The following is a 20,281-nucleotide window of genomic DNA, read 5'->3' on the forward strand; positions in this document are numbered from 1 at the left end:
AGCTTCTCCATCTTTGGCTGCAAAGAATATAATCAATCTGATTTCAGCGTTGGCCATCTGGTGATGTCCATGTGTAGAGTCTTCTCTTGTGTTGTTGGAAGAGGGTGTTTGCTATGACCAGTGCGTTCTCTTGGCAAAACTCTATTAGCCTTTGCCCTGCTTCATTCTGTGCTCCAAAGCCAAATTTGCCTGTTACTCCAGGTGTTTCTTGACTTCCACTTTTGCATTCCAGTCCCCTGTAATGAAAAAGACATCTTTTTTGGGTGTTAGTTCTAAAAGGTCTTGTAGGTCTTCATAGAACCATTCAACTTCAGCATCTTCAGCATTACTGGCCAGGGCATAGACTTGGATTACCATGATATTGAATGGTTTGCCTTGGAAACAAACAGAGATCATTCTGTCGTTTTTGAGATTGCATCCAAGTACTGCATTTCGGACTCTTTTGTTGACTATGATGGGTACTCCATTTCTTCTAAGGGATTCTTGCCCACAGTAGCAGATATAATGGTCATCTGAGTTAAATTCACACATTCCAGTCCATTTTAGTTCATTGATTCATAGAATGTCTACGTTCACTCTTGCCACCTCCTGTTTGACCACTTCCAATGTGCCTTGATTAATGGACCTAACATTCCAGGTTCCTATGCAATATTGCTCTTACAGCATCGGACCTTGCTTCTATCACCAGTCACGTCCACAACTGGGTGGTGTTTTTGCTTTGGCTCCGTCCCTTCATTCTTTCTGGAGTTAGTTCTCCACTGATCTCCAGTAGCATATTGGGCACCTACTGACCTGGGGAGTTCATCTTTCAGTGTCCTATCTTTTTGCCTTTTCATACTGTTCATGGGGTTCTCAAGGCAAGAATACTGAAGTATTTGCAATACTGAAGTAATTGTAATAAGTATTCATTTTTTGTTGTAATTTTTTGAATATTTAATTATATGGACACAATGATTATTCAAAGTTAAATAAAACACATCTCAATTGTTACGATTAATGCTTCATAAAAATAAGTTGAAGTATATATTTCTTAATGAAAGAGTAATTCATAAGCTGAAAGCACTTGAGAATAAAGAAAGCTATAATTGAGAGATACTCACCTGTCTGATAAATAGCCATATATGATGCCTCCCACCAGAATTCCACTCATGACTAGGAATTTAGCCACTGAGATCAGTGACTGAGATTTACATACCAGGTCCCACTGAAAGAGAAGGACACCATCACTGCAGAGCTTCACAGCAGCTTAAAATCTCATTACCATATGTAAACTAGCTAGTGGGAAGCGGCTATATAACACGGGGAGCTCAACCCAGTGCTCTGTGACAACCTAGAGGGGTAGCATGTGGGGGTGGGAGGGAGATTCAAGTGGGAGTGGCATATGTATACTTAGGGTTTATTCATATTGTTGTATGGCAGAACCCAACACATTTTGTAAAGCAATTATCCTCCGATAAAAAATAAACTTAAACAATCTTTCAGTGGAAATCTGGTCAAAACTTCTTAACATAACTTGCAAAGTTCAATATTTTGGGCCTTTATCACTCTTTTCAGCTTTTTTTTTTCCTGCATTAGTTCAGGTCTCATTTAAACATAACTTCCTTAGGGAAGTGTACTCTAAATCTGTTGGTTTTAATAATCTCCAGTTTACATCAGACTAAGTAGTTCTCAGTCTTGGCCACAGAGTGAACTCATTTGAGGAGATGTAAAATTTGACTGATTAGAACTTTACAGTAGATGTAATATGAGTACTCCTGAATATAGTCTGGGAATGGAGTTTTTCATCAGTCTAGTAAATATTTGTAATATACAATCAAATGATGAGCATTACTGACCTGGTAATTTTTAATACAGTATATAAATTACTTGTTTAGACTTTGGTCATCCCAAGAATAAAAGTATTATAATAGAAGGGTTCATTTCTATTTTGGAGTTTGTTAGACTCATTAAGTATGGAGGTGCCTGGCATTTAATAGAGAGGCAATTAATATTTCCTGAAAGGATTAAGAATGAACACCTACCTAGTGACTGAAGGCTATAAGCATGTTCATTATTCTGTTACCCCTAAACACCCAGATCATGTAGTCACAAGAGGTAAATGGGGCCTCTTACCTCAGTTACGATGGTGGAGGAGAAGGAACTTCGGTCATACATCCAGCCGTCCACACAGGGCTCTGTGTCGAGGTCAGTCATGTTGGGGAAGGTCCCATTCAGGTTAAGGAGCTGCCACTGGGGGTGGCTGAAGCGACGACACTTCTCTGGCCTCAGGTTTGAATCCAGTGGGATGGAGAGTCTCAGGAGGGTGTCTTGACTGAGGGTCCCAGTGTCATTAGCAGAGTCAGTGTCATTGTCCAAGATGTGAACCCAGCAGCGATGATCAGGGGTGGCTGCAGTGAAGTTCTCCAGTAGGATGTGAGGGTACACTATGAGGCTGGAGATACAAAAGAAAACCATCTGAAGGATCTGGAATCTCCCCAGGCCTCCAACTTGATCCAGAAGGTCCTGAAAGGCCATCAGTAATGAGCTGGTGATCCTCAGAAGGAGGCAAAATGGCTATCTAGAAAAGTTCAAGGGAAAAAATATTTCCAGCTGCAATGTCACACTAAGTGTGTGTTGATCCTGGTCACACTTTCTCCTCAACTGGCTCTTCCATCAGGATTGTGGAAGCTGTTTCTCCGTGTTGTTTTAAGGTCAGGTAAGTAATTAGAGATTTATTAGAGATCAATAATTTGCTGAGTAACTCTAGCAGTTGATGATCACATCTGTTACATGTTTACTTTGTAAAAATTCTTCCAGCAAGATCCAAAGTAGCATTGAACTTTGATTTGTAGATTCTCTAGTAAATAAACTAAAATAACCTTCTACATTGTATGCACAGTCCCTTTTCAAAGTGTAATATGTGAGACCCAAACGTTAGGTGCTTTGTGACTTTTTGTGTAAAAAAGAAGTGAAAGTAGATTTTTTGCTCAGTTAGTACTAAATCTTTATTAAAAGAATACTTGTACTGCAAGGAGATCCAACCAGTCCATTCTAAAGGAGATCAATCCTGGGTGTTCATTGGAAGGACTGATGCTAAAGCTGAAACTCCAATACTTTGGCCACCTCATGCGACGAGTTGACTCACTGGAAAAGACTCTGATGCTAGGAAAGGTTGGGGGCGGGAGGAGAAGGGGATGACAGAGAATGAGATGGCTGGATGGCATTACCGACTCTGTGGACATGAGTTTGAGTGAACTCTGGGAGTTGGTGATGGACAGGGAGGCCTGGCGTGCTGTGATTCATGGGGTCGCGGAGAGTCGGACACGACTGAGTGACTAAACTGAACTAAACTGAACACATATATATGAAATTTAGAAAGATGATAATGATAACCCTGTATATGAGACAGCAAAAGAGACATAGATGTATAGAACAGTCTTTTGGACTCTGTGGGAGAGGGTGAGGGTGGGATGATTTGGGAGAATGGCATTGAAACATGTATATTATCATATGTGAAACAAATAGCCAGTCCAGGTTCAGTGCATGATACAGGATGCTTGGGGCTGGTGTATGGGATGAACCAGAGGGATGGGATGGGGAGGGAGGTGGGAGGTGGGGTTCAAGATGGGGAACACATGTACACCCGGAGCAGATTCATGTCAATGTATGGCAAAACCAATACAATAATGAAAGTAATTAGCCTTCAATTAAAGTAAATAAATTTAAAAAATAAATAAAAAAGAAGAAAATAGTTAATGAAAACAATCCTGAGTTAAATTAAAACAAGTGAAATGTGATGAAATCCTTCTCTTCCAGTAACTGCTGCTGCTGCTAAGTCACTTCAGTCGTGTCTGACTCTGTGCGACCCCATGGACGGCAGCCAACCAGGCTCCCCCATCCCTGGGATTCTCCAGGCAAGAACGCTGGAGTTGGTTGTCATTTCCTTCTCCAATGCGTGAAAGTGAGAAATGAAAGTGAAGTCGCTCAGTCGTGTCCGACTCTTCGCGACCCCATGGACTGCAGCCTGCCAGCCTCCTCCGTCCATGGGAGTTTCCAGGCAAGAGTACTGGAGTGGGTTTCCAGTACCTTCTCCGCTTCCAGTAACTGCTTCTGTTCAAACCAGATCAATGAAAATCAACACAATGAAAATTGTTGTTCAGTTGCTAAGTCATGTCCAACACTGAGACCCCACGGATTGCAGCATACCAGGCATCCCTTTCCTTCACCATTTCCCAGAGTTTGCTCAGATTCATGTCCATTGAGTCAGTGATGCTATCCAACCGTCTTATCCTGTTGTCCTCTTCTCCTTTTGCCTTCAATCTTTCCCAGCATCACAGTCTTTTCCAATGAGTCAGCTCGTCTTATCAGGTGGCCAAAGTATTAGAGCTTTAGGATAAGTCCTTCCAATGAATATTCAGGGCTTATTTCCTTTAGGATTGGCTGGTCTTATCTCCTTGTAGTCTAAGGGACTCTCAAGAGTCTTCTACAGCACCACAATTCAAAAGCATAAATTCTTTGGCCTTCATTTATCATCCAGCTCTCACATCCGTAAATGACTACTGGATAAACCATAACTTTGACTATATGGACCTTTGTTGGCAAAGCGATTTTTTTGAAATGGGAGAAGAGTGGGCAATAATGGAGGGTGGAGAGCTATGACAATGGCAAGTTCTTACAGAGGTTTATTTATTTAGCTTGTTTACTCATACAGACTGCATTTGTGAGGATCTTTTTGGTGCTAGTTTAAGGAACGATAACTTCATGGCTGTTATAATCCAGTGAGTAAAGGAGAAATAAATAACATTTTATTCTCATGTCATAAGATACATATATGGCAGATGCACAAAATGCTATGGAAGAATTGAAGAGAATAAAGTGGAATAAAATATCACTTTGAATAGCGTTAAATATTTTTAAAAATCTAAATATAATTGTTAAAACAAGCAAAGTACATAGAAGTAAATATGAAAAGATTGTAAATAAAATTTCTTGCTTCTTTAAAGGAAAGATGCTTGCTTCTTGGAAGGAAAGCTATGACAAACTTAGACAGTCTGTTAAAAAGTAGAGACATCACCTTCACAATTTTACTGTTGTGCAGTAAAGTACACAAAAGCACAACCACTTGTAAAGGATGCACATATGTGACAATGTATGCCAGACACATGAACAAACTATGTGGTTGGACATGTGAATTCACACTTGCATCTTTGCAAGTTCTCAACTTGAAGGTTTGTCTGTAGGGGATTCAATGTATACAGAACATTTCATCCCTAAGCAGCAGAATACACATTCTTTTTAAGTATACGTGGAATATTATTCAGCATATCACTTGCTAAGCCACAAGAAAAATCTTGATAAATTTAAGAAATTTGAAGTCATACCAATCACAGTTCTATGTGAATAAAAAAGTCAACTGGGGGCTAGCTATGTGGTTACCAAACAGCCAAGGGGTCATTAAAGAAATCAAAGAAGAAATAAAAAAGCACCTGGAGACGAAAATAGAAACATAATGATAAAGAATCTATGGGGTCCAGGCTTGATGCATGAGACAGGGTGCTCAGGGCTGGTGCACTGGGATGACCCTGAGGGATGGGATGGGGAGGGAGGTTGGGGGCGGGGTTCAGGATGGGGAGCACATGTACACCCATGGCTAATTCGTGTCAATGTATGGCAAAACCAATACAATATTGTAACATAATTAGCCTCTAATTAAAATAAATAAATTAAAAAATAATAAATTAAAAAAAAATAAATAAATTTAAAAATATATATGGGATGCAACAAAGGCAGTTCTAAGAGGGAAGTTATAGCAATACAAGTCTACCTAAAGAAACAAGAAAAATCTCAAATAAATAATCTAACCTTACACCTGGTTTCCCTGGTGGCTCAGAGGTTAAAGCGTCTGCCTCCAATGCAGGAGACCCGGGTTCGATCCCTGGGTCAGGAAGATCCCCTGGAGAAGGAAATGGTAACCCACTCCAGTATTCTTGCCTGGAGAATCCCATGGACGGAGAAGCCTGGTAGGCTACAGTCCATGGGGTCGCAAAGAGTCGGACACGACTGAGCGACTGAACGGAACGGAACCTTACACCTAAAGAAACTGGGAAATAAGAATGAATAAAACAAAGTTAAGTAGAAGGAAAGAAATAAGAAAGATCAGAGCAGCAAAAATGAAGCAGAGACTAAATCCCCAAACAATGGAATAGATCAATAAAACTAAGAACTGATTTTGAAAATAGAAGAAAATGGACAAACCTTTAACTGGATTCATCAAGAAAAAAAGTTAAAATAAATAAAATTAGAAATGAAAGAGGAGAAATTATAAATAACACCACAGAAACAAATGATCATAGGAGATTATTGTAACCAATTATGTGCCAATAAATGCACAATATTCTTTAGAAATGGATAAATTCCTAGAAAGGTACTATTTTCCAAGATTGAATCAAGAAGAAATGTCCACAAAACAAATGTTCAGGATTAGACAGCTTCACAGGGTAATTCAACCAAACATTTGAAGAAGACAATAGCTATCCTTTCAAAATTTCCAAAAAAACTGAAGTAGAAGAAAAACTCCCAAGCTTATTCATTAAAACTAGCATCACCCTGATACCAAAACCAGACAAAGATACTCAGTTCAGTTCACTCACTCACTTGTGTCTGACTCTTAGCGACCCCATGGACTACAGCATGCCAAGCTTCCCTATCCATCATCAACTCCCTAAGGATGCTCAAACGCATGTCCATGGAGCCAGTGATGCCATCCAACTATCTCACCCCCTGTCATCCCTTTCTCCTACTGCCTTCAATCTTTCCCAGCATCAGGGTCTTTTCCAAGGAGTCGGTTCTTCGCATCAGGTGGGCAAAGTATTGGAGCTTCAGCTTCAGCATCAGTCCTTCCAATGAATATTCAGGACTGATTTCCTTTAGGATGGATGGGTTTGATCTCCTTGCAGTACAAGGGGCCCTCAAGAGTCTTCTCCAACACCACAGTTCAAAAGCATCAATTCTTTGGCATTCAGCTTTCCTTATGGTCCAACTCTCACATCTATACAGACTACTGGAAAAACCATAACTTTGACTATATGGACCTTTGGTGGTAAAGTAATATCTCTGCTTTTTAATATGCTGTCTAGATTTGTCAAAGATACTCACACACACACACAAATACAAATTGATATCACTGGTGAACATAGATGCAAAAATCATCAACAAAATACTAGAAAAGTAATTTAAAAGTACTTCAAAATAAATATTTGCACCATGTCAAGTGGGATTTAGCTTAAGGATGCAAGGATGGTTCAATAGTCACGAATGAATCCGTGTGATATGCCACATTAACAAATTGTAGAATAAAAAGTAATCAAATCATATGATCAAGTCCATAGATGCAGAAAAAGCTTTTGGCAAAATTCAACATCCATTTATGATAAAGGCAGTTGACTAAGTGGGTAGAAAAGGAACATAATTAGAGGTTACATATGATAAACATACAGCCATCATCATACTTAGTGAAATACTGAAAACATTTTCTTTAAGACTGGATCAAGAAAGGATACTCACTTTTGCCACTTTTATTAAACATAGTATTGGAAATCCTGGCCATGGAAAACAGACAGAAAACAATTCAATGGATCCTTATTGAAAAGGACAGAGTAAAACTGTCACTATTTGCAGATGACATAAAACTATATATAAAATCATGAAGTGATGATTTATAAAATGTAACAACTGATAAACTAATTTTGTAAAGTTGTAGGATGCAAAATTAGTATACAGAAATCTGTTGCATTTCTATAAATTAAAAATCTGTTAGAGAAATTAAGAAAACAATCACCTTAAACATTGCATCAAAAGAAAATTTAAGGAGGTGAAAGAGTTGTATTTGGAAAACATAAGACATCACATCATGCCAATCTCTGGCTTCCCTGGTGGCTCAGTGGTAAAGAATCCACCTGTCAAGCAGGAGACATGGGTTCAATCCCTGGGTTGGGAAGATCTCCTGGAAAAAGAAATGGCAACCCATTCAAATATTCTTGCCTGGGAAATCTCATGGACGGAGAAGCCTGGTGGACCACAGTCTATGGGTTTGCAAAGAGTTGGACATGATTGAACAACTAGACAACAATAAAGACATCAGTGAAAGAAATTGAAGAAGATACAAACAAATGAAAAGACACTCATCTACAATATAAGCCACAAGATTCTATATTTGTCTCTATATTTACCTTTGTCAGGGATTTTAGACTTTTACATGGTTTTGTGTTGCTGCTTATGGCCCCTTTGCTTCAACTTGTAGGACTCTTTTAAGCATTTCATATAGGTCTGATTCAGTGATGATAAACTTCATTTTTTGTTTGGGAAAGCCTTTCTTCTTTTTTTATTTTTTGTGAGCTATTTGTATATTTTATTTTTTATTTATTTATTTTTTTAAATCAAATAATCCGATTTTATTTATTTTTTTTTCAAGTTGCACAGACTAAATTTCTTTAAACAAACTTACTTATACTCCAGAGTCCTTTAAAAACTTAATAGCATTTATACATTGAAGGTATTTGATTTTCTTGTAACTAGCACTTCAAATGCAACAAGCATTTGAAGCAACAAGCATTTGACCCAACAAGTAAAACTTCCTAGAGTTCATAACTTTTATAAATAAATTAAATGTACAGTGAATAAGTTCTCTGAAATATTTCAATATTTCTGCAGGTTTAGTAACATCGTAAAATACATTTCAACTAAAATTCACAAATCTAAAAACCTGTTAGGCATTTTTAGGCGTTTTAAGTTGGAAATGAAGACCAATGTTAGTTTTGCTGGATATAGTATTCTTGATTTGCAGTGTTTTTTTCATTGAATTTGTTATTCCACTTCCTTCTAGACTGCAAGATCTCTGTTGAACACCTGCTGATAATCTAATAGGTACTCTCTCGTGCATAACAAGTTGTTTCTCTCTTGTTGCTTTCAAGATTCTCTCTTTGTTTGTGGCTTTTGATGATATGATTATAATGTACCTCAGGATAGGTCTCTTTAGACCTATCTCAGTTGGAGTTCCAACTTGATTTTCTATTTGTCTCCTTGGACTTGGGAATTTTTGGCTGTTATTTCTTCACATTGTTTCTCTGCTCCTTTCTCTATTTGGTGACTCCCATAATGTTCACGTTGTTCCACTTGACTGTGTTCCATAAGCCCTTTTAGCTCTCTTCATTTTTCTTTGTTTGTTCTTCTTTCTGATCCTCTGCTTTGGTAATTTCAAAAGTTCGGTCTTCAAATTGGTTGATTCTGTCTTCTGCCTGGTCAAGTCTGTTGTTTAGTCCTTCCCATAAAATTTTCAATTTAGTTTTTCTATTCTTTGGTTCCAGAATTTGTCTGGTTTTCATTCATAGTTTACACCTCTGTTGATAGTGTCATTTTGTTCACACATTTCTTCCCCCTCAATTTTGTTTCATTGCTTGTGCTCTCTTTAAGTGACTGAGCATTCTTATCATGGTGATTTTACATTCTTTGGCAATTCATGTATTTCTATTTCTTTTAGGTTCAGTTTCTGGAGATTTAGTTGTTCATTTAAATGTGTCGTGATTGCCTGTTTCATTGCATATTTTGTTATTTTTCTTATTGAGATTTTTAACATCTGAAGAATCAACTAGCTCTTCCAAACTCTGTAATCTGGTCTCATACAGGGAGGACTTTAACAAAGTCTGGCTAGAGATTCCGGAGACCTCTCAAGTCTTTTCTAGATATATGTCTTCTCTGACTTTTGTGTGTAATCTCCAGTTTGAAGAAGCTGGCTGAGTTTTACTCAGGACTTCTCCCCATTGTAGTATTGAGGCTAGCAGGTGCTGTGGGAAATCACTGTCCTGGGTCTCCTTCTAGTGTCTGCTTATGGTATTGCATATCCTGGTGCAAGGTTTATGTCTTCATTTGCAGAGACACCCTCTTCAACCTGGCATCCATTCCTGTTTATATAGATAATAATCTCTCCAGAAACCTGGTGTAAATCAGTTGAATTTACAGTATTTTAATTTCTTCTTCAGAAAGAAGATAGATAGTCAAATGCCCCTCAGTGTGAGGTGTACAGAGGGGCTCTGATCAGAGAGGGTGGTGGGTGTCAGGAATGCCCTACAGGTTGATGCTGTTGACTTCATGCTCATCTGGGGTGCATGGATATTTTAATTGGATTCTGGATTTCTCACAGAAGTATTTTGTAATTTTGTTGTTAAATCTGTGGGGAAGGAAGGTCTAGGGCTTCTTTTTCTGCCATCTTGCTAAGATGTTGCTAATGTAATTTTGTGGGTTGGAACTTTTGGGCCATCAGGTAGTAGTGACTGATTCTGCTGAATGCATTGTGACACTAGATATATTAATGTGTAGTACTCTGGTTGCTGTAAATGATGTTACCAATAGGTGTAACACTGAAGGATGTACATCCCCTTAACCAAGGACCCAAAGAATAGATGTATGCATTAATTCATACTCTTGTTGTGGCCCATCTATTTTGCCCAGAGGGATGATATGTTTCTTTTATTATTACCACAGGTATCTAAAATGGAACAATAAACACTATATCTAGGAAGTAAAACATATTGATAGATGACAAATGGCAGCTCTGTAGTTGAGATATCCTCATATAAGAGTTTTCAGCTCCTACAGAGCATGCTGTACAGTCCATGGCTAATGGTGACTAAGACTCTTAACCTCTGTCTTGTGATCAACAGCAGCTCATGGGACTCTGAACAAAACAGATTCTGGGGAACAAGGCTCAACTAATGTCTCTGAGTTTTCTGGAAAGAAAGATTATGTGTCCATGGGATGGTGAAAAATCAACCAACCCCAGCATTACTAAACTGCATGAGTGGTAACACAGACCAGCTCTCTAGTTTTCACACATTTCCTTTTCTCAGGTCCATCACAAGACTATATTCCATTCAATAACTCTGAGAAAATAAAGAGTCAATAACTTGTTAGCAAGGATACCAGTGGAAACCTCTTTCAGCAGAGATTTCCATGCCATATTTTTACATAAATCATCTGCTGTCCTATTATAGCTGCACTGGCTTTATGTACCATGTTTGTTTAGGAATGTTTGACTAGACTTCATGATGCTATTTCTGAATAATTAATTGATTCATGTTTTATATAAAAATTGTCAAAAATTATATACAGCCTCATGGCTTAGAAGAGTATGGTTGAAGGGTCTCTATCAAGGGGTAGTTGGTATCTACATCCAGGAAGAAGATCTAATATTACAATAGGAGAGAGGATTTGCCATACAGCATTTCCTCACTTGATTTTAAATGTCGTTAGTTCTCTGAATTCTGTTTTCCTTTTTATAAAACTCCTTTTGAGAAATACTACAAAATACAGAGTAAATGAAATATGTTCACTGATAATCCTGTTGCAAAATAATGACAATTTGGAAATACTGATGAGGTTTTTGAAGAATCAGCCTGCAACTTTGTGTTAAACTGAAAGGATACTTGCCCAACCCTCTCACTCCAATTTTCTATACTTGTGCTTACTGTACTTCTCCACCATAATACACATCACTCTACTGTTTGTATTATGGAGCATCTGCTGGGTCACAACTGCGGATGGTAGCAGCAAAGACCATGAAGGGGACTGTCCTGGTGGTCCAGTGGTTAAGAATCCACCTTGCAGTGTAGGGGGCACAGGTTCAATCCCTGGTCAGCAAACTACGATTCCCACATGCTGCAGAACAACAAAGTCTGCGCACTGCTACCACTGAGCCCACACACTCAGGAAACCCCATGCCAGAACTAGAGTCTATGCACAGCAACGAAGATACCATGTGCTGCAGCTAAGACCTGATGCAGCCAAATAATTAAGTAAATATTTAAAAAAAACAACCCATGAGGACCTGTGGGGCTTTCTCTGCCGCAAAACGTCATATGTGATGGACTGGCAGTCGGTCTTTGGGGTGATGCACAATAGATGCTGTCTGGTCTTTCTCATGATGGGATGTCAAACATTTCATTAGGAAGAAGAATGCATAAACCGATGACATTCATCACTGATGGTTCCCTGGCATTCCTTTCTCTCTCGCTTCTGGCTGGTTACGTATTCTTTCCACGCTTGTTAGAATCCCACATATTAATATGTAGTCATTTTGAAAATTGTTATTTGGTCTTTTTCCAGTTTATTTCTGATGACCATACAATATTTTAAAATATTGCATTATCCTTTTAAAACTTAGAATACAGAAACTGATAAAGAAAGTAAAATATCCTGAAGATACTTTCTCATTTTGGTGAATATTAATACTTTTCTAGATTTATCCCATAAGTTTTTAGAGTTTTGTCCAATAGAGGTTTTAAATGAGTATTTAGTCAAATATATCTATATTTAAACTGTTGGTATTTGTTTTTACTAATCAGAAAATTTTCTTAATCCTGAGATTTTGTACCCACATTTTCTATTGAATAATGTGACTTAGTCATTCCATTCGTCATTTTAAACATGTGGAATACTTCAAATTATTAGTCATTTATTTCCAAAGTTAGTTAATGATATACTTATTACATAGTCATTTATTTCTATCAGTGATTTATGCTGTCCCAATTTCCAAATTTCAAGTGTTCTACATGCCACAAGCCTACTCTGGATGTCTTTTGAGTTGTAACTGCATCTGTATTTCATTTCAGCATGTATTGCCCCAAATACTTGCACCACCTTCCCTCCATAAACTTCATTTTTTGAATCTTGCCTATTACTAACCTGTAGATAAATTTGGAACTATTTTTCAAGTTGTTCCCCTGATAATTACTCCATCAATGACTGTGCCATTAACTGGAACAGAATCAATGTTTTTTAATATTATTCTGTCTCTCTATCCAGAAACATACATGTTTTATTATGATTCCTTTAAAAGCATCATGACTTTCCTCAAACTTCATATTATGATCAGTCATAGGCATTTTGTACGTAGTTATTTAGAGCTGCAACTATAAAGGAGGTCCATTTTCTTAATACATCTTTTTATTTATTTGTTTTCCAAATTTTACCAATAATTGGGAATGACCCAATTTTTCTTGTTTATCTTGCTCTTTGATTAGCAGATAGTGCCTGGAATGGAATTCCTTAAAATTGTGTCACTTTCATGAAAGTACCTTCCGGCTTTGCTTTTCTTGAGTCTTTTCTCCTAGAGCGAATACAATGAAAACAACAAAAGAACAAGATTAAAAAACATGGAAAAGGCACCTATGCCTTAAATTCTTTAGAGAAAATGGATTGTGTTGGTCCGTGAGTATTGATAAAAACATTGACACATGTCCTGAGGATCTGAACTAATTTTGTGAAGAAAAAGGCCACGCTCCCAGGACAGGATCTGTCTGGGAAGGAAGCTTTGATATTGGACACCAAGGTGTTGGCTAACTGGGTCTTTGGAAGAGGCAAAGGAAGTATACAAAAGTTTCAAAATACTTTCAAATTCTTGATCTTTTAAAAATACCAGTAATTACAACCCTTCTCATTTCTTTTTCAACACTTTCATTCCTAATGAAAATCAGATGGTCTGAATCCCACAGGCAGCACAACTGGACTCCTTCTCCTAAGATATATTGTCATCTTAGAGAGAGGAGGGGCTCCTGCCCTCTCCTTGGTCTCCCTCAGGGACCTGCTTCAGTGACCAGGGCAGGTCACTGACCTACAGACACCAGTAATCTCAGAGAGCTTACTGCCCCCACTGGGCTGAGGGCTGCCAGGGCCTGAGGGGTGAGAATCTGATGTTTAAATCTGTGGATGTTTGTAAAACACCTTCAGGGGTTGTTTATGTTACACTAGGGCATCTAATTTTGACTTCTTCATCACTAAACCTACTGTGCCTACTGGTGCTGGTCTGGGTGATCCAGGGAGTCTTGGGGAAGTCTGAGGTCACTGTGGGGAGGGATGAGGCTGTAGCTAAAGTGAAGGCACTGACCACGTAGAGACATCTAGATGTAAGCCTTCCCCTGGGGACAATGACCTTGTATGGTGCCTTGACCTTCTTAGCACAGACCTGTATCACGTAGCAACTCTAAGGGACAACCAGCTGTTTACTCACTCCTTTTCCACATCCTGGATGGAGTCAGGCAGAGGCTTGTTCCTGGTTTCAGGTAGAAGTGGGACAACGAGGCCACCAAGGATGGAGCAGACTCCATAGATGATCCAGGGCAGGTGGAGGGAATACACTGTTAAGATCATCAAGAGGGGAGCCAGGGCTGCCCCAATATTAGAAGCAATTCCCAAGAATCCTGAAGCTGTTACCCTTGGAGTGGAAACAACAATACAAACATAATCTTGTATAAATCCATACATGTAATATGAGATTTATTATTTTGCTTTGATTACTGGAGACCACATGGGGTTCCTAGGTGGAGTTAGAGGTAAAGAACCTGCCAATGTAAGGAACTCAGGTTCAATCCCACTCAGGGAATATTCCCTGGAGGAGGGCATGGCAACCCATAAGTATTCTTCCTTGGAGAATCTTATAGACAGAGCAGCCTGGTGGACTACAGTCCATAAAGGTCACAAAGAGTCAGACATGACTGAAGCAACTTAGCATGCATGCAGGCATGGGAGACATCACAGCAGTATTTAGATACATGAAGACTAATGATGTACTTTTACATTTAAAATATACTCTTATTTGCTCATGACTTTTTTCAAGTGCACAAGTGTTTTTTTTTTTAATTGGAGGCTAATTATTTTACAATATTATATTGGTTGGTTTTGCCATACATTGACATGAATCCACCCCGGGTGTACATGAGTTCCCCTTCCCAAACCCCCCTCCCACCTCCCTCTTCCCCTTATCCTCCCTCTGGGGCATTTTTAAAAAATCTTTGTTATTTAAAAATACTCTTACCCACAGCACCTTAATGGTTCAGCAGATTATGGGAGATGATACATTAAAGGGCTTAACATGACTAACAAAATTGAGATTTTGATTAAAATTTTGGCTCTAATTTATATTATTAATACTACATCATCAATGCTTTAGATAATGATTCAGATTACTTTTATTCCTTCTATAAGTCTTAATTAGCTGGGAAAGGTCTGTTTTGGCTCTGCTAGAGCTTCCATGAGCTTGTGTACCTGAGAATGGTGGGGATTAGTTCGTTTCCATGGGCAAAAGAACACATGAGAGTCACAGAAGAAACCGCTATTCCCAAAGTTGACACAGCCATACGCAGGGTCTGCATTTCTGGAGAAGAAGATCCGTGAGACTCAGGAAATCTGAGCTGAAGAAATCAACCTCCCCCAAATTATAAGTGAAAAAGACACAGTTGGAAACATTTGTGTGTGTTAAATACGTAGTAGAGAAAATGCACGGAGCAGAGAACTGCAGAGACTAATAGCTGAGAAATGTGACTTATCTGCATATCACAGCCTAAATGAGAATTTAAAAACCTGAGTATTTGAATCAACTGTATCTGCATATCAGAGACTTTAGAAGTTTCCTAAAGATAGAGGGGGGAACAAAGTCCCAGAAAGGGTTTGCTTTCATTTATTCTGTCCAGTGTCTCCTCTGTCTTTCATGTATAACATAGGACTATCATATGAGCAATTATTGACAGATATTAAGACTCATCAATATCCTTTAAAACTCGTGTGTTTACACAATATTGACATAGGGCTAGTAATGCAGTAGAGAATCATAAAAGAATGGGGCTCATGTTAGTGGATAAGCTGGAAAATTGCTTGATCTAGAATAATATTTTAAGATTCAGGAATAAGGATCTGTTTTAAGGAAAAAAATAGACTTTGGAAACCTCTGAAAAGATGTTTCAAACAGTCTGTTTTCTATCCCATTAAAAAAAAATCATGAAAGTGTTACAACATTGAAGTAGGCTCTGTTGAAAGGCAGCAAATTTGCATTGATGCTGATATTCAAGATGGGATCCTGTATAAATGCCACTGCCCTGGGAGTTACCTGAAGCCTGGTGACCATCTGGCTTCCCCTATTCATTGCATATGGTCATTTAATTTAGTAACATGGATTTTAAGAGAGGCTCTTAACAGCTTAATGCATTTCCCCCTATTCTACACACCTACTATGCTTGAAGGGAAGGGATTAACAATACCTTGGAGTCAAGATGACAACCTGGAACCAGGTTGGAGTTATGGTGACCTAATTCCAGACACATGAGTGGATACATAGAGTCAGCTTGTAAAGTGTCCCTGAAACTGTCGTAATAGGAAAGAGACCAGACAGAGGAAGTGGCAGTATTGTGTCCTCACATGAGACACAATTTGATATATGACACAATGCTACCATTTACAGTAACAAGTGTGATTGGCCAAAGGGAAAGTGATCAATTGCTGTCTCAGGTACCAATTACCAAATACATGTCAGATATGATGAAGACAGCTAGTTGTCTGAACTATTTTGCAGCCACTTAATGGCAGAATCTATCCTAAATCCTCAGACTGGTTTTGGAGAATCCTTAGAACCCTAGCCTTCACTTCCTACTGGCTTCAGATTCTGTCTTCAAATGCCCGGGGTAAGACATTTTCTTATTTCCAATGTGCTCTTTTCTCACCTTGAGGCACAAATGTGATGGCCAGAATGGAGATTCCAAGAAGAAACATGAAGAGTGTCTGGCTTACTTGACGGCCCAGGTGATTCAGTGCCAAAAAAGCAACATAATTGGCTGGGAGGTTGACTGCACCAAAAAGAACTTGGAACAGGAAAACGTTGCTCCCCATATACTGGAGGTGGAGAATCAGACCAAAAAATGACATGAAGTTTGCAAATCTGTGGTGAACAAAGATGAACGACATTTACCATAAGGTTTAGAGCCTTTGTCTTACAAATAATGATCATAACTATTAACCAAGCAGCCAGTGGTTGGTTTTAAAGTATAAAAACATGATAAGTTTCATGAAATATTTCCTCATAAGGTGATGATTTTAAAACTATAAGATAGTTATATATGTGGAACTCCTAATTATTGTTAAGTTTTGGAGGAGGGGTTTGGAGTGTTTTTGTGGAGGACACATGATGGAACCTTCCAGGGCTTTAGAGTTTTTCTGTATCTTTGTCTGGGTGATGGTTGCATATTTACATATGGAAATATTCATCAGGCTATATATTCTTCTTAGGAGAGATTGGGGGTGGGAGGAGACGGGGATGACAGAGAATGAGATGGCTGGATGGCATCACCAACTCGATGGACATGAGTTTGAGTGAACTCTGGGAGTTGGTGATGGACAGGGAGGCCTGGCGTGCTGTGATTCATGGGGTTGCAAAGAGTTGGACATGACTGAGCGACTGAACTGAACTGAATGTTACCTTAATTAAAATGAAAACAAACGAGTGAAGAGAGTTAAAGCCAACATTGTATCATGAGAACATCTGAAGTTCTTAGCCTCAGTTTCCAGTGATTTACTTGGTAGGGTGATATGATAAACAGAACTCTTTGTTGTATACCTAGCTCTGGGTCAGTCTTTTCATAACCCTTTGACTACTCAACACGGCAGTTATCATTATGGCTTTCTCTCTGTTTTATCTCAGATCTGTTCCCACCATGTTGCTCTTTTGATAAGGAATAGATTCATGTCTCTGCTATTTTACCATCTCCCATGCACTGTGTGAAGCCCACCTTACAAAGGACAGGAGACAGATCCTTTTACGCAGGTTGGGTGTGCGGAACAAGTCAAACACAGAAGATTTGGTCTGTGCTGCCTCCAGCTCCTCCTGCATGGCAGATCTCAGGACCTTCAACAACAACAAAGTGTTCAGTCGTCACACAATGGTAGGCATTACTATTAATAGAGGCCGCCAACAGAGGACAAGATAGACGACTTGCCTTTCTGTCTATTGGAAAATACAGTCATTTAAAATGTAACGATGGGTGTAAAAGTGATATGAATAGAGAACTGCTGAGTTAAAAGGGGCTGAAGGAAATTGTGTAGCAACAAAAATATTTAAACACAGGACTTGAGAGGGCTGCAGGTCATTAGAAAGCGATTGTATGTCAGATACACAGATAAGAAAGGGAATCAAATCAGGCTTACTTGGATGGTGGTCCAAAGGTCCATTTGTGCCAGATGGGCTTGAAAGACCTGGAAGCTAAGCTTGGTTATCAGCTGGCTGTCCCTTGCAGAAAAACTGTTTATCTCAGGGAAAAGAACATTTCCTGAGATTCTTTGTTTTGTTTCATTGTTCAGTCACTTTTTTGGGAATTCCTGGCATGTTGTGCCTCCATGAATGAGATGCCTAGAGTTAAATCTGAGGACAAAATCAGGAGAGATCTTGGAGTAGAATGATTTCTATTCAGAACTGGTTATAATATGGAGTTACTTAATAGTCCTGAAATATGCTAGGTATATACCTTGAGAAACGTAATTAAATATTTCTAAAATTCAATCACATCAACAGCTCGATGAACATGAATTTGAGAAACTCCATGAAATCGTGGAGGACAGAGAAGCCTGCAGTGCCACAGTCCATGGAGTTACAAAGAGTTGGACTTGACTTAGTGACTGAACAACAAGAAAAAGAACAAGTAGAGGATCTGAGAAGGAGAAGAGTAGGTGAAGAAAAAGGGAATCCTCTCACAAGGATTTCCAGGGCCACACACGAAGTTATAAACGTGCATATGGGATGGGATCCAATTTATCTACCTATTTATTAATGATTCAAACAATATGGTCTTAATTCGTGTCCCACCTCTACAAATGAAAAAATACCATAAAGTCCATCGGAATAATTTCATGAGGAATTCAGAGAAGTGAAAGGCCCCCTTAACTGAGGACCTACACGTGCAATAACATCTTTTCAGTTATAACCTGAGTAGTGAAAATATTGGGCTTAGGCTTTTAGAAGAGAGGAGTCAGGATTGCATTATGGATGATAATGTAAGTTTAGTTCAGTTCAGTCACTCAGTTGTGTCTGACTTTGCAACTCCATGGACTGCAGCATGCCAGGCTTTCCTATCCATTACCAACTCCTGGAGCTTGCTCAAACTCATGTCCATCGAGTCGATGATGCCATCCAACCATCTTATCCTCTGTTGTCCCTTTCTCCTCCTGCCTTAAATCCTTCCTAGGATCAGGGTCTTTTCCAATGGGTCAGTTCTTCACATCAGGTGGCCAAAATATTGGAGTTTCAGTTTCAGCATCACTCCTTCCAATGAATATTCAGGACTGATTTCCTTTAGGATTGACTGGTGGGATCTCCTTGCAGTCCAAGGGACTCTCAAGAGTCTTCTCTAACACCCAGTTCAAAAGCATCAATTCTTTAGCGCTCAGCTCTCTTTATAGTCCAACTTTCACATCCATACATGACTGCTGGAAAAACCATTGGTTTGACTAGATGGACCTTTGTCGGCAAAATGATGTCTCTGCTTTTTAATATGCTATCTAGGTTGGTCATAGCTTTCCTTCCAAGGAGCAAGTGTCTTTTAATTTCATGGCTACAGTCACCATCGGCAGTGATTTTGGAGTCCAAGAAAATAGTCTGTCACTGTTTCCATTTTTTCCCATCTATTTGCCATGAAATGATGGGACCAAATGACATGATCTTAGTTTTTTGAATATTGAGCTTTAAGCCAACTTTTTCACTCTCCTCTTTCACTTTCATCAAGAGGCTCTTTAGTTCTTCACTTTCTGCCATAAGGGTAGTGTCATCTGTGTAACTGAGTTATTGATATTTCTCCCAGCAATCTCGATCCCAGCTTGTGCTTCATCCAGCCTGGTATTTCTCATGATGTACTCTGCATATAAGTTAAATAAGCCGGGTGACAATATACGTGTTGCTGTACTCCATTCCCAATTTGGAATCAGTCCATTGTTCCATGTCTGGTTCTAACTGTTGCTTCCTGACCTGCATACAGATTTCTCAGGGGGCAGGTAAGGTGGTCTGGTATTTCCATCTCTTGAAGAATTTTCCACAGTTTGTTGTGGTCCACACAGTGAAAGGCTTTGGCAAGTCAATAAAGCAGAAGTAGATGTTTTTCTGAAACTCTCTTGCTTTTCTGATGATCCAGTGGATGTTGCAATTTGATCTCTGGTACCTCTGCCTTTTCTAAATCCAACTTGAACATCTGGAAGTTCATTGTACACATACTGTTGAAGCCTGGCTTGGAGAATTTTAGCATTACTTTGCTAGTGTGTGAGATGAGTGCAATTGTGTAGTAGTTTAAATATTCTCTGGCATTACCTTTCTTTGGGATTAAAATGAAAGCTCACCTTTTCCAGTCCTGTGATCATTACTGAGTTTTCCAAATTTATTGGCATATTGACAACTAACAGCATCATTTTTTAGGATTTGAAATAGCTCAATTGTAATTCCATCACC

The 20,281-nt window shown here is 38.9% G+C and overlaps 2 protein-coding genes across 3 annotated transcripts in view; both read right to left on the minus strand.

Moving 5' to 3' along the window:
• The window catches only part of LOC129548438 (organic anion transporter 7-like), a 30,225-nt gene extending 27,711 nt beyond the window's left edge, over positions 1-2,514 (minus strand). The window contains exons 1-2 of the mRNA XM_055414961.2: positions 2,113-2,514; positions 1,101-1,204 (exon numbers count right to left, since the gene is read on the minus strand). Of these exons, the coding sequence (XP_055270936.2) occupies positions 1,101-1,204; positions 2,113-2,514 (506 nt within the window). The remainder of the gene's footprint in view (positions 1-1,100; positions 1,205-2,112) is intronic.
• A 10,563-nt stretch (positions 2,515-13,077) lies between these two features.
• Positions 13,078-20,281, minus strand: part of LOC129548439 (organic anion transporter 7) — a 28,434-nt gene continuing 21,230 nt past the window's right edge. For both annotated transcript variants that reach the window (XM_088832103.1, XM_055414962.2), the window contains 5 exons: positions 17,583-17,698; positions 16,521-16,735; positions 15,073-15,181; positions 14,039-14,242; positions 13,078-13,138 (listed from right to left, as the gene is read on the minus strand). In XM_088832103.1, the coding sequence (XP_088688229.1) occupies positions 13,078-13,138; positions 14,039-14,242; positions 15,073-15,181; positions 16,521-16,735; positions 17,583-17,698 (705 nt within the window). The remainder of the gene's footprint in view (positions 13,139-14,038; positions 14,243-15,072; positions 15,182-16,520; positions 16,736-17,582; positions 17,699-20,281) is intronic.

The sequence above is a fragment of the Moschus berezovskii genome, chromosome 25 (assembly GCF_049115385.1).
Source record: "Moschus berezovskii isolate FMDL1 chromosome 25, NW_MosBer_1.0, whole genome shotgun sequence".
NCBI lineage: Eukaryota > Metazoa > Chordata > Mammalia > Artiodactyla > Moschidae > Moschus > Moschus berezovskii.